The following is a 13,855-nucleotide window of genomic DNA, read 5'->3' as shown; positions in this document are numbered from 1 at the left end:
CTCGCTTTATAAGCGAGAGGCTCCAAGTTCGATTCCCACCACGTCCCTGGTAGTACCGCGCTCAACTTATTTCTCTGTGTCGCAGTCTTGTTTGTCAAGGTTCGTGTTTCGGAATTATAGAGTTGAGAAAGGGTTACAACCACAAGTAGACTCCTCGTCTGTAGTAGCCTTATCGGCCTTGGGGAGGTGAATTAATAACAACAACAACAACAACAAAAAAACAGAAAAAAAAAACAAACAAAAAAACATGAGCAAGCTTGAGCTTGAAATGAAAATAAAAAATTTATAAACTAGGTTCCAGGGTTGCAAAAAAACATTTTTTTTGAAAAAAACTAAAAACCATGGGTTTTTTTAAAAAAATCAAAAAAAAGCCATGGCATTTTTGGTTTAAACTCTTTTTTGGTTTAAACTCTTTTTTGTTTTAAATAAGTCGTGTTTAACTTTTTCAATTAAAAAAAACCAGTAAATGACTAACATTTACTTGAGCAAATTATATTTTCTATTAACATTACTCGGTAATTCATCAACAAATACATCATTATTTAATGTCCAAAAGTTTTTAGAGATTTCCACCATTCTATTGGTGATACATTTTTCTAAATAGATTCACTATACAAATAGCTTTTATCGAATTTGCTCCATCTTATGATTATTTTGAATATATTTTATTATCTGCATAGCATGCTTGCTCACATTTTCAATGTTAAGATCATTTGCTAAAAGATTTAGCATATGAGCAGCACACCCATAAGTAATTATTCATTTACCTGCTTCAGATGACAATACTTGTCGCATTGATTTTATATTAGCTGCATTGTCAGTCACAAAGCTACTGTTTACGATTTACTTTTTACTTAGCATCCAAATTTATGTGTAACAGATTATTGTTGCTATATTTTTTACTTTATGCTTTATTGCTTTTATTATAAAGATTATTCTATTGCTTCTCTTGCCAATTGTGTAAGATATAATAACAGTTACAATAACTTCATAAAAGTTTTATTAAATTTTAGTTATTATTGAACTTCAACATTTTAAATGTTTAAAAAATCCATAATGTAACTTATCTAATGTATGCAACTTTTATTTTATTTATATATATATATATATATATATATATATATATATATATATATATATATATATATATATATATATATATATATTCTTAATCATTAGGTTTACTGTAATGAATCTCTTTTATTTAAAAGGTGCCTTGAAGCGCTGTGAAAATTATTAACCTTTAGTACAAGCTAAATGAACAGAATAGCTAATATTTAAATCAAAACTAAAATAATAATAAATAGGCATATTAAATGCATATATATTGATTCAAATAGTTAGTCTATATGATATATTATATTATATATAGACAACAATTATTTGAATACAGGACATAAGCGTTAAATAAGCATAATTACTTTGATTTTAATTTTGCGAATTAAAATTTGTTTGTATTTTAAATAATTAATTACTACTAAAATTAAAATGACTAAAATATAGTTACTAAATGTTTAAAATACTTTAAGCAATTTTCAATAAATATTTACAAATAAGGAAGTATTTGCAAATTTAGCATTTATTAAAATCTTAAATAAAATAGTTTATTTTAGTGTAACTAAAGTAGCATATGTTTACGACCATCACAAAATTTATGTATTCAAAGAAATACCTTTTACAACAAGAAACTATTTTAAAATAACTCATTATCTTTGGATAAAACTAAAGGTGAACACAAACAAAGTGATATCTAAAAATCATTGCCATGGCACCGGTTTTAACTGGGAGGGGAGGGGAGGGGAGGCTACTAAAAGAACACTCTCCCCCTCCCCCTCCAAACTGTCAAAAAAAAAGTTATCCAAAATAAACTTTAAGTTTGTAACTGATGTATATACATATAAACAACACTCCTAGCATGTTCTTCTTATCTACTCAGTCCATCCATATATATAAAAAATTATATATATATATATATATATATATATATATATATATATATATATATATATATATATATATATATATATATATATATATATATATATATATATATATACATTAGGGTGATTCATATTTGACGAACTTTTGAAAATCAAGTTGGTCCTACCTGGAATGGTTGACCAATAATATAAAATTAATTTTAAGCCCAAAAAATTTAATGTCACGTGACTTTAGAGGTCCCCGCCAGTCAAATTTGTGTATAAAAACATATCAAACTTCAGGGGTCTGGCGGGGACCTTTAAAATCAACACAGAAAGCCAACTTTTATTCTATATGGTATATTTTAGAATACTTATTTATAATAGGGTAGGACCAAAAAGAAATACGGTGGTATTTATTCCACATGATGCGGAGAAAGTGGCGAAAAAACGGTTTTTTTACATAAAATGACGCATTACTATCTATAACTGATGCTGGTTTATTCATCATATTTAGGCCAAATTTTGAAAATTAATATTAGATCTAAGCATTAATAATGTTTATATAGAAGGGGCGTGTCAATAGCTACCCGCCCCCCTCACCCTATTATTGGAGATTTATACCCCCTCTATCCCTTCTTTGTTAGAAGGGGGGGGGGGCGAAGTTATTTAAATTTTATTATAAATCATAATATTTAAAATTACTTTATTTTCTTTAGCAAAAAAAAACATAATTTGGCAATATAAATATTAAAATCATGACATGTAAATATAATATAATATATTGCAATGCATAAATATAGTATATAAATCATGTTATTTTTTTCTCTGCTTTCCTATTGCTTCATACGCTAGCTTCAACTGTTCCTTGGTTTCTGACCCATGGAAGTGATCTCGTCTTTGCTGCACAGCTAGTATAAGTTGTTGACAATCATCCTCATTGTGAACATTGTTCACAAACTCTGATACAAGTTTTACAGCCCTTTCAGAACAATCGTTCACTACTTCAAGTTTACTTACAAAATTGGAGAATGTTTTGAACTGGTCAACATAGCACCACATAGGAGCAGGACATTTTAACCAAAGTTTGTCCTCCATTCTTGTCAGGTTTAATAAACTGAAGATAAACCAAGAGTTCTCTCCAATTAATGGAGCAAGTCCTGGTGGCACTTCTTGTTTAAATTTTAACTCGTTTATCAAGTTTGACTTCTCTGAATGCTGAAAATAATCAGGAACTGGTTTGGAGAGTAATGTTTTTGCGATGTTTTCTTTCTCCACATCAGGAAGGGTAGGGTCTAGGAGAGCAAGTGGAACCAAAGTTTTATCTAAGTACCAGGTGTGTCTCTTCATTGACATCATTGTACTTTCAATTCCGTTTAGAACTCTTTTGGAATCAGTGTCACGTTTCTCTACATATTCTTTGTACTGCACCATTTGCCAATAGGCTTTTACATCCTGAAATGGTGCCGCTGAGGGCAATGAGGTTCTCAGAAACCAGACAGAATAGAAAATCGAGATAAATTCTGTCATTGTCTTCAACTCTTTATTTTGGGCAGCAGTCAAATCATAAAGCAGCTGTTTACTCAATATCTGAATCTTCAAGTAGTAAATGGCTTTCGACATGAACCTAGCATGAGAAACACAACTTTGAAAAATATTTTAGGATACAGATACATCAGGGAAAGTTCCAATAACTCCCTATAATCCCCTCTTGGAAATATGTCATTGTTTAATGCATCTTTGCAAAACTGGATAGTTTCCTCAATCTGGGTTGCCAAGAAAGTATTGCTGATGGAATTGATATCAAACCTTATTAAATTGGAAGAATCGACAGTTTCCTTGATGTCATTCCAGTTTGTCTGAAACCGTTTGAACATTAAATTTTCTGGAGCTGCTGTTTTGCCTGAGGTAATCTGCTCCCAAAAATGTTTGAGATGAAGTTCATATATATGCCTTCTGCAGGCAAGCTCTAATAAAATAGATTCCTGTCTTTGACTGAACCTAATATTGGTTCCTGAATGTCTTCCAGTATTTGTGGCAGTTGTGTCAAAACATAGTCCCTTCACACCGTCACGTATTCCATAATCTTCCAGTACATTATACAAAGCTTCATACTGAGCAGCTCCAGTCCCATGCTTCATTGCTGGAATTCCAAGAAGCTTAATGTCTCCATCAATATTAGCTGAAACAGCAAACCTGTCTCTTTTTTCTTTTTTCCCATTAGTAATATCTTCAATAATTTTGCTATCAAAGTGCGCTATTATAGGGAAAATTGCTTTCTCAGCAGCTTTTTTAACCTCTATTTTGAGCTTTGTAGCATTTTGCTGGATGGTTTTCTTTTGTGCTCGCCAAATAGTAGATTGAGACAGTAAAAAGTCTTCAACATTTCCACCTGAACTAACAACCAAATTTGTACACACATGCAGCAAATCTCTGGAGGAAATATTTTTGGAAACTGAAGTCATGGCAATATCTTTTACAAAATCCTTGGCTAACTGTGGCGTGTCATTACTTGGACCTTGCTGATCGAAATCAAACGAACAATCTGAGTCTATGCTGGTATTTATATCACTGGTTTCTGAGGAAAACTGAAGCTCTGTAGTAAAATCATCTCTCTGAGAAAACTGTTCAACACTGTGTACTAACTGTGGATGTTTTAATCTTCTCTGTTCTCTCTTAATTATCCGGTTATAAAGTTTGTCTTTTTTACCAAGAGTCATTTTGCAACTGGTCTTTTGATCTCTCAAAAATTTCATATCGGTACAATACGATTCCTTATTAAGACTAGTCTTCTTTAGAATATCTTGTATATTTGGTTTAGCAATCCAGAAAACCTTCTTTCCTTTTTCTTTGAAATCTTGTCTAGCTTCTCCTGCTTCTTTTGAGTTCTTACACTTACTTTTCTTTAAATTCTCCCAGCTATTGATCAGATCAGCGATATGCTTCCTGTAATAATATATATAACAGGTTTAGAAAATATTATATTATTCAAGTTTTGTGTAGTGTTTATGGTAACATGTCCCTTTAATTTGAATTAAATTTTGTTTGGCCTACCTTATAAATGGGTCAGTGAGTATCCCATCCTTGTATCTTCCGTCTATCCATGGTTTCTTAACTGCGAACATAATGCAGTTTTCAGGACAGCTACCAAGACCAGAACACTTTGCTGTTTGACGACCAATGGTACAAGCAATCAGCTTTTTTGTTGGAGTTATTTTGTCTCCAGATCTTCTAAACTGAAAGTAGAGAATAATGTCTGTATTTGTTGAAAACATTATTTCTGAAAGATTTTCTTTAAGATCCTCTTCTTCAAAAAGATATGCCCTTGTTTTAAGTCTTGTCGATCTTGGCATCTTAGTTTCTAAACAAAAATTTGATTTATAAAAACAACTGATATTCATTTTTTGTTTAAGTCACATGTATTTTACAATAATAATTTTGTATATAACCGCAGATAGTATACCTTTTATTTTCTGTGTGTTATAGATAAATGTGTGTGTACACAGAATGTAAAATTACGACAATATGTCTTCCGCAAATACGACAATATGATACGAATACGAATATGAATAAATATTCCAAAATAAGAATCAAAATGTAATCATAATTTAATGTTTATATTGTCTTTTTTTGCTAAAGAAAATAAAGTAATTTTAAATATTATGATTTATAATAAAATTTAAATAACTTCGCCCCCCCCCCTTCTAACAAAGAAGGGATAGAGGGGGTATAAATCTCCAATAATAGGGTGAGGGGGGCGGGTAGCTATTGACACGCCCCTTCTATATAAACATTATTAATGCTTAGATCTAATATTAATTTTCAAAATTTGGCCTAAATATGATGAATAAACTAGCGTCAGTTATAGATAGTAATGCGTCATTTTATGTAAAAAAAACCGTTTTTTCGCCACTTTCTCCGAATCATGTGGAATAAATACCACCGTATTTCTTTTTGGTCCTACCCTATTATAAATAAGTAGTCTAAAATATACCATATAGAATAAAAGTTGGCTTTCTGTGTTGATTTTAAAGGTCCCCGCCAGACCCCTGAAGTTTGTTTTTATACACAAATTTGACTGGCGGTTTATTTTAATTCTTAATTAATTCTTGAATAAACTGGCAGTTTATTCAAGAATTAATTAAGAAGTAATTATATTTAAGAGTCATCATATTCAAGAGTCAGATTTAGTGATTAAATGTTAGACTTACTTTAGTTAATGACAGTTAATGACTGTTGAAGACAAACCAAAAGTCTCTAGAACCTAACATCTGAGATAAGATATGAGATTTAGTAAATTGAGAATAACAGAGCTTAAAATTAGACAGAACTTTTTACATTGGCTTCTTGCAATAATAAAAGGGCATTTGTTCTTAAGAGAGATGTTCTTGTAAAAAAGATAAAAAAAATGATTAATGTTTAATAAAGCAACTGTTCAAGTTGGTGAAAAATGTGGAGACGAATGAGGCTCGACTTAAAATTTAAGAGAAGTAATAAAAGCTTTTAATAGAAGTAATCAAAACTTTAATTCCAGAAGGAATAAAAGCTTCCAAGATGCACTTTATGCATACATGTTATGGATATAAACATACGTTTGCTATTTATTTAGATGCTGGCATACAATATCCTTTCATTGTTATATAAACTTTAGTACTTTATATTTGCCAAAAGAGAGGATGATCAGATGGATGTGTGGTGTGACTCTAGCAAGACAAGAAAAAGAGGCATAATCTTAGACAGATTAAAAAAACTTTGTATCGTACAACGTTTGTTAAAAAAGATTTAAGTAATTTAGGTATCAGCATGTAGAGAGGTAGCAGCTTTAGTAGAAAATGGTAGTAATAGAAGTCTTACATATTGTATGAATGAGCTTTAGCTAAGAAAAAAATTGCTTCAGATTGTTTATATTAGAGAAGCAGCATAAAAGAGGAAGACTAAAGCCTGATGATGATGATAATTATCATCATAATGATGATGATCATCATCATTGCTATGATCATCACCACCAGGCTTTAGCCTTCCTCTTTTATGCTGTTGATGATGATGATCATCATCATCATGATAATAATGATGATTATAATGATCATGTTGATCATAATAATGTTTATATATGCATATATATATACACAAAATATAACACGAACTTGAATAAAAAAAATATACTTTAGGATGTATAAATATTCACAGCCTTAGTCACAAAACCGGCCTCGGCCCCAGTCAAATAATAACCCTGGTTGCTTACTATATGAAACATTAAAATCCAATTTTTGTTAGAGAGAAACTTTGAAGAAATATTTATTTAAAAATTTAAATATTTTAAATTAGAAATAAATTGACAATAAAAATAATGATATAAAAATATAATTTAAAATATGTTATTAGAGGTTTTTTTTTTTAAATTTAAACTAGTGGTTGTTTTTTTTTAAATTTAAACTAGTGGTTTAAATTTTTATGTTTTTCTCCTCTGTCTATAACTTTATATAAATGTCTGCGTTGGAGAGTTACGAGCATTTAATTGACGGTTATTTTGATTTATAAGAAGATATTGAATAAGATTTAAATAAGATATAAAAGTAGTTGCAAAAACTTATTTAAAATATTTGATCAATGCAATTATTTTAAATAAAATAAAACCGTTTAATTCCATTAGACTGTTATGGTTTGCAGTTGTTTTATTTTTAATATTAAATTGCACTGAATGCTTTCTATAGTTTTACCTGATGATTTATCAAATTAATTAAAATATTAAAATCTAAACCACAATTTTTAATAAAAATAAAAATAATAATAGTAATAATATGGTTTTATAATGAGATTTTATTTCATAATTTCAAAATCAATATAAATAATTTTTATTGGAATATTGAGTTTAGCGACAAAAATAGATTTTACGATTTTGAGATTTAAAAAAAATCATAGTTTAAAACAATAACTAATAAGAGTAAAAAAAAAAGAAAAGAGAATTAAACAAAAGATTTATTTTTTAAAACATTATCAATAAGAAAGTGGTAGAAGTAAATACGATCAAAGCAAACAATAAAGAAGTTGAAAAATCATAACAGCATTTTTGTCAAATGGGGAGAAGATAGTGTCTAGTAATGTGCTGTTAAATACCATTTTATAACATTCATTGACAAATAATGTACAATAAAAATTTTTTATAAGTGCAGTTGCTACCAATAATACTCAAGGTTAATTTTTAGTGTTGCAACACTAAATATTGGCCTTGAGGACATTATGATGAGCAAGCATAATCATGCTAGTTGACATTATATTTTAATTTCAAAATACTATGTGAACATAAACTTCCCTTCAGAATATGATTTAAGTGTCACTTTACATATAACCTATATATGAAATTAAAAAACTATTCATTAATTAAAAAAAACTAATAGAATGATTTTAAAACTGTATGAAACATATCTTTATTCTATAGTAGATATTTATAATAATTTATAATAAAAATAGAGTAGCTCAACATCATATTTTAGTGTTTAAAGTGCAAAAAACCCATCTTGCACTTCAAACACTAAAATATCAACTTTAAAAGTATGTAAAGGAATACATTTAAAACAATTTATTAATCATCATTTTTTAAAGGGATCCCAAAGTGCTGAGACAAGTTGTGTTTATACCAGGGCTTGTGATGAAGCGAGCGCGATCGCGAAATGCGCAAATAAAATAAGAATAGAAAATTAGAAAACCATTATAAAGAAATTAAAACTGCGGAGTATTTTTAATCTTGTGAAAATATCAAGTAAAATTTATTTGATTTATTGTTTGTAATATTCCACACATCGTTTATAATAAAAATAAATATTAATAATTGAGTAATTTTTAAAATTAGTTTTTGTTCATAGTATAGATTTTTTATTAACTATTATTTATTTTAACTCAAATTTAAAACGATTCTGTTGTTTAGAATGTTCGCAATTAAGGACATTTGAAAAGAAAACTAAGTAATGATGTCAATATTTATTAAATGAAAAGTTATTATTCTTATTTATTATTATTTCAAATTATTCTCGTGTTATATTTTTAAGATAAAAAAACGTAATTTAAAAAAGAAATTTTAGAAAAAAATGAAATTTTTTAATTTGAATAAAAAATATCAAGAAATATAAAAACCATTAACCGTTAATTAAGTTTACAGAGAAACATTTTAAAATACATATATCAAAACAACGAAGCAAAACTAAGTCACTAAATTATACTTCAATACTAAATCAATAAGAAGTTGCGTTTTTGTTTGATATTATTTTTTTATAACATAAATAGTTAAAAATAAAATCGCAATCTGACAATATACATGAAGTTTGGAAGTATAAAAATCTCTTTCGTTGAAGTAGTTACTAATTCAAACATTTTTTGACGAAAGAATTATGTAACAAATAAAAAAAGATATAAAAAAGAAAAAGCTTTTTATGAGTATCGCCTTTAGCAATTTTCATGATCGCGCTCGCCCACGTTATCTCGAGCGCACATAATCATGCCCGATGAAAACATATTCTAATTTTACGAGTCCGATATAATATACGCTTGACGATTTTCTTCATCACAAGCCCTGTTATACCTTAAATAAATCTTAGAAAATAAGTTTAGAGTTAATCAAACTTATATTAAAAAAAAAAAATTATTGAGATATTAACACAAAACAGCTTTTTTTTTCAGCTTTTTTTAACTCCATCTTATTTCCGTTTAAGCCTGATATTAGGCTGACGATTCTGCTTTTTACAATTCTGTCTATAAAAATATCTGGTTTTGTTTAATAAAATGAAAAATGTGTTCACAGCATAAAAAAAATTTTAATGATTTAATTTATGTATGACCATGGGTTTTCTCTTTTTTAATTTGCAATTATAATAAAACTTTTTCGCTGCATTTCAGTTTATGAAGCATTTGAGTTCTCAGATTTTACTTTTGACAAAACAAAAAATGTAACTAAACATTTATCTGGCTTTTCAAAAATAACTACACCTTTTTGCGATTAAGTTGTCCAACTCTCACTTTAATTTAGTATTTTTTCATTTTAATTAGTAAATTTCTATTTTAATTTAGCCAATTTACATTTTAATTTGGCACAAAAATTTCATCACTTTAATGAATTGTAAAAATTTATTAAGCTGTATTTAATAACTTTACCAAAGTTAAAATGTTAGTATGAAATCTTTTAACTAAGACGCTTAGTTAGTTAGAAGTTAAAATGTTAGTATGAAATCTTTTAACTAAGACGCTTAGTTAGTTATAAGTTAAAATGTTAGTATGAAATATTTTAACTAAGACGCTTAGTTAGAAGTTAAAATGTTAATATGAAATCTTTTAACTAAGACGCTTAGTTATAAGTTAAAATGTTAGTATGAAATATTTTAACTAAGATGCTTAGTTAGTTAGAAGTTAAAATGTTAGTATGAAATCTTTTAACTAAGACGCTTAGTTAGTTAGAAGTTAAAATATTAGTATGAAATCTTTTAACTAAGACGCTTGCATGTCTTTACCTAACATCTTGAAGAACATCATGAACGTGCTCTCAATCTTCTTGATGTTGTGATGTGGCCTAATTTAAAGGAAAAAAATTTTTCAAAATAGTGCATTTTACATACAGTTTTTCATAATTTGATTGAAGATTGTCTTGCATATTTTTATTTTACTTAACTGATTTTGATTTTTTTTGTGAGGTGTCAGTTTTGTGGCCAAATTAAAATGAAAAGTGCCAAATTAAAATTTTTGTTTTCACCAAGATTTTTAAAATATTTCATTATTACCAAAAATACTATTTTTGGTTTTCAGATTTTATTAGAGAAACTTGTTTTTAACAACCCGCAGCCATATTAATTTCTTTCGCTTAAAGTATTCTCAAAACTTTTCACAGTTTTAAAAAAATTTGATAATAATAGCAAGTTATTTAAAATGGTTTTTTATTTTTTGTTGTTTTTTTTTATTTTTTATACCTAACATATTAAAAAAAAGTAAAACCCAAACATTAAAATATAATCTAACTTTAACAATACTTATTTTTATTGATGTAAAAGATAAACCGTTTTATCGGATTTCTTTTTAATGAAAAAATCAACAAGCCGGAACTTTCCTTTGCGAATAACAATATGGTGTTAAAATGAAAAATGTTAATATCTTGATAAATAATTTGTTTTGGTAAGCTGTCTCAGCACTTAGGGATCCCTTTAAAATAAAATATTAAACAGACATTTTGAAATTAAAGAACTACTATTTCAAGTTTTACCCTGAAGTTGTATCAAGATTCCATATATGTGCTCTGTGTTCTGATGAATCATTAAGTGTTTTGTCTATAAATATATCATTTTCTACCACACCTACATCTTCCATAGCAGTCGATTGGTTTTTAGCAGTTGATTTAAACTAAATAAAAACATAAAAGACTATCAGAATAACATTCTAAATATATTTATATATATTTAGTTATACATATTTCGCTATGCTGTGTTATTGCTACATGCTGTGCTATCTTATTGTTAAATGCTGTGCTATTTTTTAGAAATATGTATCAAATGTATGTAAGTATATTACATCAATGTTTTTTAAATACTGGAACAGCTAAACTTTAATTTTTCTTAAATTTTTTTTGTATTGAAATTTACATATTTTTTACCTTATTACTATTGAAAACTTTGTTTTACTTACTAGATCAAGTTTATATCAAAGGTATATGCTCTCTCATTTTTCTAATCTCTTATCTTCATAAACCTTTTTTCATACCACTTCCCAAATTTTATAAGGAAAAAGTAGGATGCGCAAAATATCTTTGACTTTAATAATGTCATAATAATAAAATATTATTTTAATTAATGATTGCAATGAAAAAATAACCTTTTTTATCCAAGTTTTTTCCTTGTTATCCTATTAAGCGCCAAAAAGAAGTTTGTATTTTAAGGTGAACTTAATAAGTATTTACCAGGGACATGGTGGGAATCGAACTCGGCACCTCTCACTTATGAAGCGAGCTCTCTACCACTACACCATTACCACATAATATCTGCAGGTTTAGCATGCAAAGTTGTAACAAAAACATACTCTAATAATTATTCAGAAATAATAACTTGATGTAGTAATTAAATTGTATTTTTGTGTTTCTCAACAACAAGTGATAAGATGAATAATCATAGTTAATAATGATGATAATTTAATAAGATCTGTAATATGTTTCAAAATCTCTTAATACACTTAAAGGAGATAGTGTAAAATTAGAAATATTGTGTCCTGAGTTAGCAATAATTCTTGCCACTACTGTTTTCTTTAAAAAAAATGTAGGTAACAAAACAACTGAGGTAAATTGTTTTTTTTTCTTATCTTTGAAATATTCAGTTGGAATGATTTTCATTACTGAAGAGTTTTCTAAACAGTATAAAATGCTATTGTTTTTTACTTTTCATGTTTAATATGGAAATCAAACCAAATTAACTTTGAAATAGCACCTAAGTACTATTTGTTTTACTTTGTGATTCAAGTTTCTCAGAGACAAATATTATTGTATAAAAACTCTCTTTGAGAAATTTTCTTTAACCAGTTCTACAAGAAAAATTTTTGCCTTATTTATAAAATAGAAATGTATGTATTTTTATATATGTGTACAAAAGTTATGACCAAAAACATATAAAAATATGATATATGATCAACATGATGATAAAAGAAAACATAAAAATATGACATTATATATGATCTTAATAGTACAGCGAAGAAAATGGAATTAGCCTCACCTTTATTTCTTGTTCTATTTTAACAAAAATGGCAGTGAAACAGGTATTAAGTCTACTCTATTTCTTATTATCTTCTACTACAACTAAAAAGTTTATAAATCGGATGTTTAATTAATTACAAATGGAAAAAAAATTTAAAGTATGCAATTTGTGGAGAAAATGGAATTAGCCTCATTTACATTATAAACAATAAAATACAAAAAATATTTTGTTTTTATGCTTATTTAATATTTATTATTGCTTCCTGAACTTTTAATGATTTCAAATATGCGACTTGACTAGTCACAAGATTTTGGATAGTTTGTGGATTCAAATTACTTACCATTTTCATAAATCTTTCTAGAAAGTATTCCCCATAGATTTTCAATTGGGTTAAGATCTGGACTACATGCGGACTATTCTATTACTTGAATATTTTTTTCTCTAAACCAAGCTTTTGTAAGCTTTGAGTTATGGATAGCAGCATTATCTTGTTGAAAAGTGAAACTTTCACCCATCAACTCCTCACCATGTTCTAGCAAACTTATTTCTAATAAGTCAATCTAGTCCTGTGAATTCATTTTTGTTGAAATTAATGCCAATGGGAGTTTTCCAGCAAAGGAAAAAGTCCCCCAAACCATAACAATTTCATTACCAAAGTTACGACTCATCCGAGTTTCTTTCTCTTTTCGAAGATCATGCCAATAATATTGATAGCCTTCAGGACCGCCTAAATTGAACTTTTTTTCATCACTAAAGAGAACTTAATGCCACTCTTCCTGCCAAACAATGTGTTCTTTTGCAAATTATAATTTAACTTCTTTATGACGAGCAGTAAGTTTTGGTTTTAGTTTATGCTTTTTCCAAACTGTGTTTCGATCTTCATGTAAGATTTGTCTCACACGTTAAACAGATACAGGTAATTGTAAATCAGCACAATTTTGAGATGCAGTCATGTGCTGAGCGGCAGCACAATATACAATAACTCGTTTAGTATGATTATCAACTTAACATTTGCCACCACTTCCCTTATAAGCTCCATAATTACCGGATTAGATAAGCCTGTATATTTGTATACTTTATTTACTACTAATTTTTCATTCGTTAAACGCTTACCATGTCCCATTTCAAATTAAGGTATCAAAAATCAAATGTTAATATCTTTATGAGGACTGATTTCATAGTCTTTGTTTAACTCACAAATAATAATAAAAAAAGTCACAAATG

General features: G+C 27.9%; 1 protein-coding gene across 2 annotated transcripts in view; it reads right to left on the bottom strand.

The window, feature by feature from the left end:
• Positions 1 to 13,855, bottom strand: part of LOC100214915 (phosphatidylinositol 3,4,5-trisphosphate 3-phosphatase TPTE2) — a 104,277-nt gene that overhangs the window by 69,189 nt on the left and 21,233 nt on the right. Inside the window, exons 1-2 of one of the 2 annotated variants that reach the window (XM_065812847.1) lie at positions 12,650 to 12,727; positions 11,158 to 11,294 (exon numbers count right to left, since the gene is read on the bottom strand). In XM_065812847.1, coding sequence (XP_065668919.1) covers positions 11,158 to 11,261 — 104 coding nt within the window. In that variant the 5' untranslated portion in view covers positions 11,262 to 11,294; positions 12,650 to 12,727. Of the gene's footprint in view, positions 1 to 11,157; positions 11,295 to 12,649; positions 12,728 to 13,855 lie in introns of those variants that run through there. The other variant, XM_065812846.1, reaches the window with a different exon arrangement.

The sequence above is a fragment of the Hydra vulgaris genome, chromosome 12 (assembly GCF_038396675.1).
Source record: "Hydra vulgaris chromosome 12, alternate assembly HydraT2T_AEP".
NCBI lineage: Eukaryota > Metazoa > Cnidaria > Hydrozoa > Anthoathecata > Hydridae > Hydra > Hydra vulgaris.
Note: the sequence above shows the minus strand (reverse complement) of the source record. Positions and strands in the feature narration are given on the sequence as shown.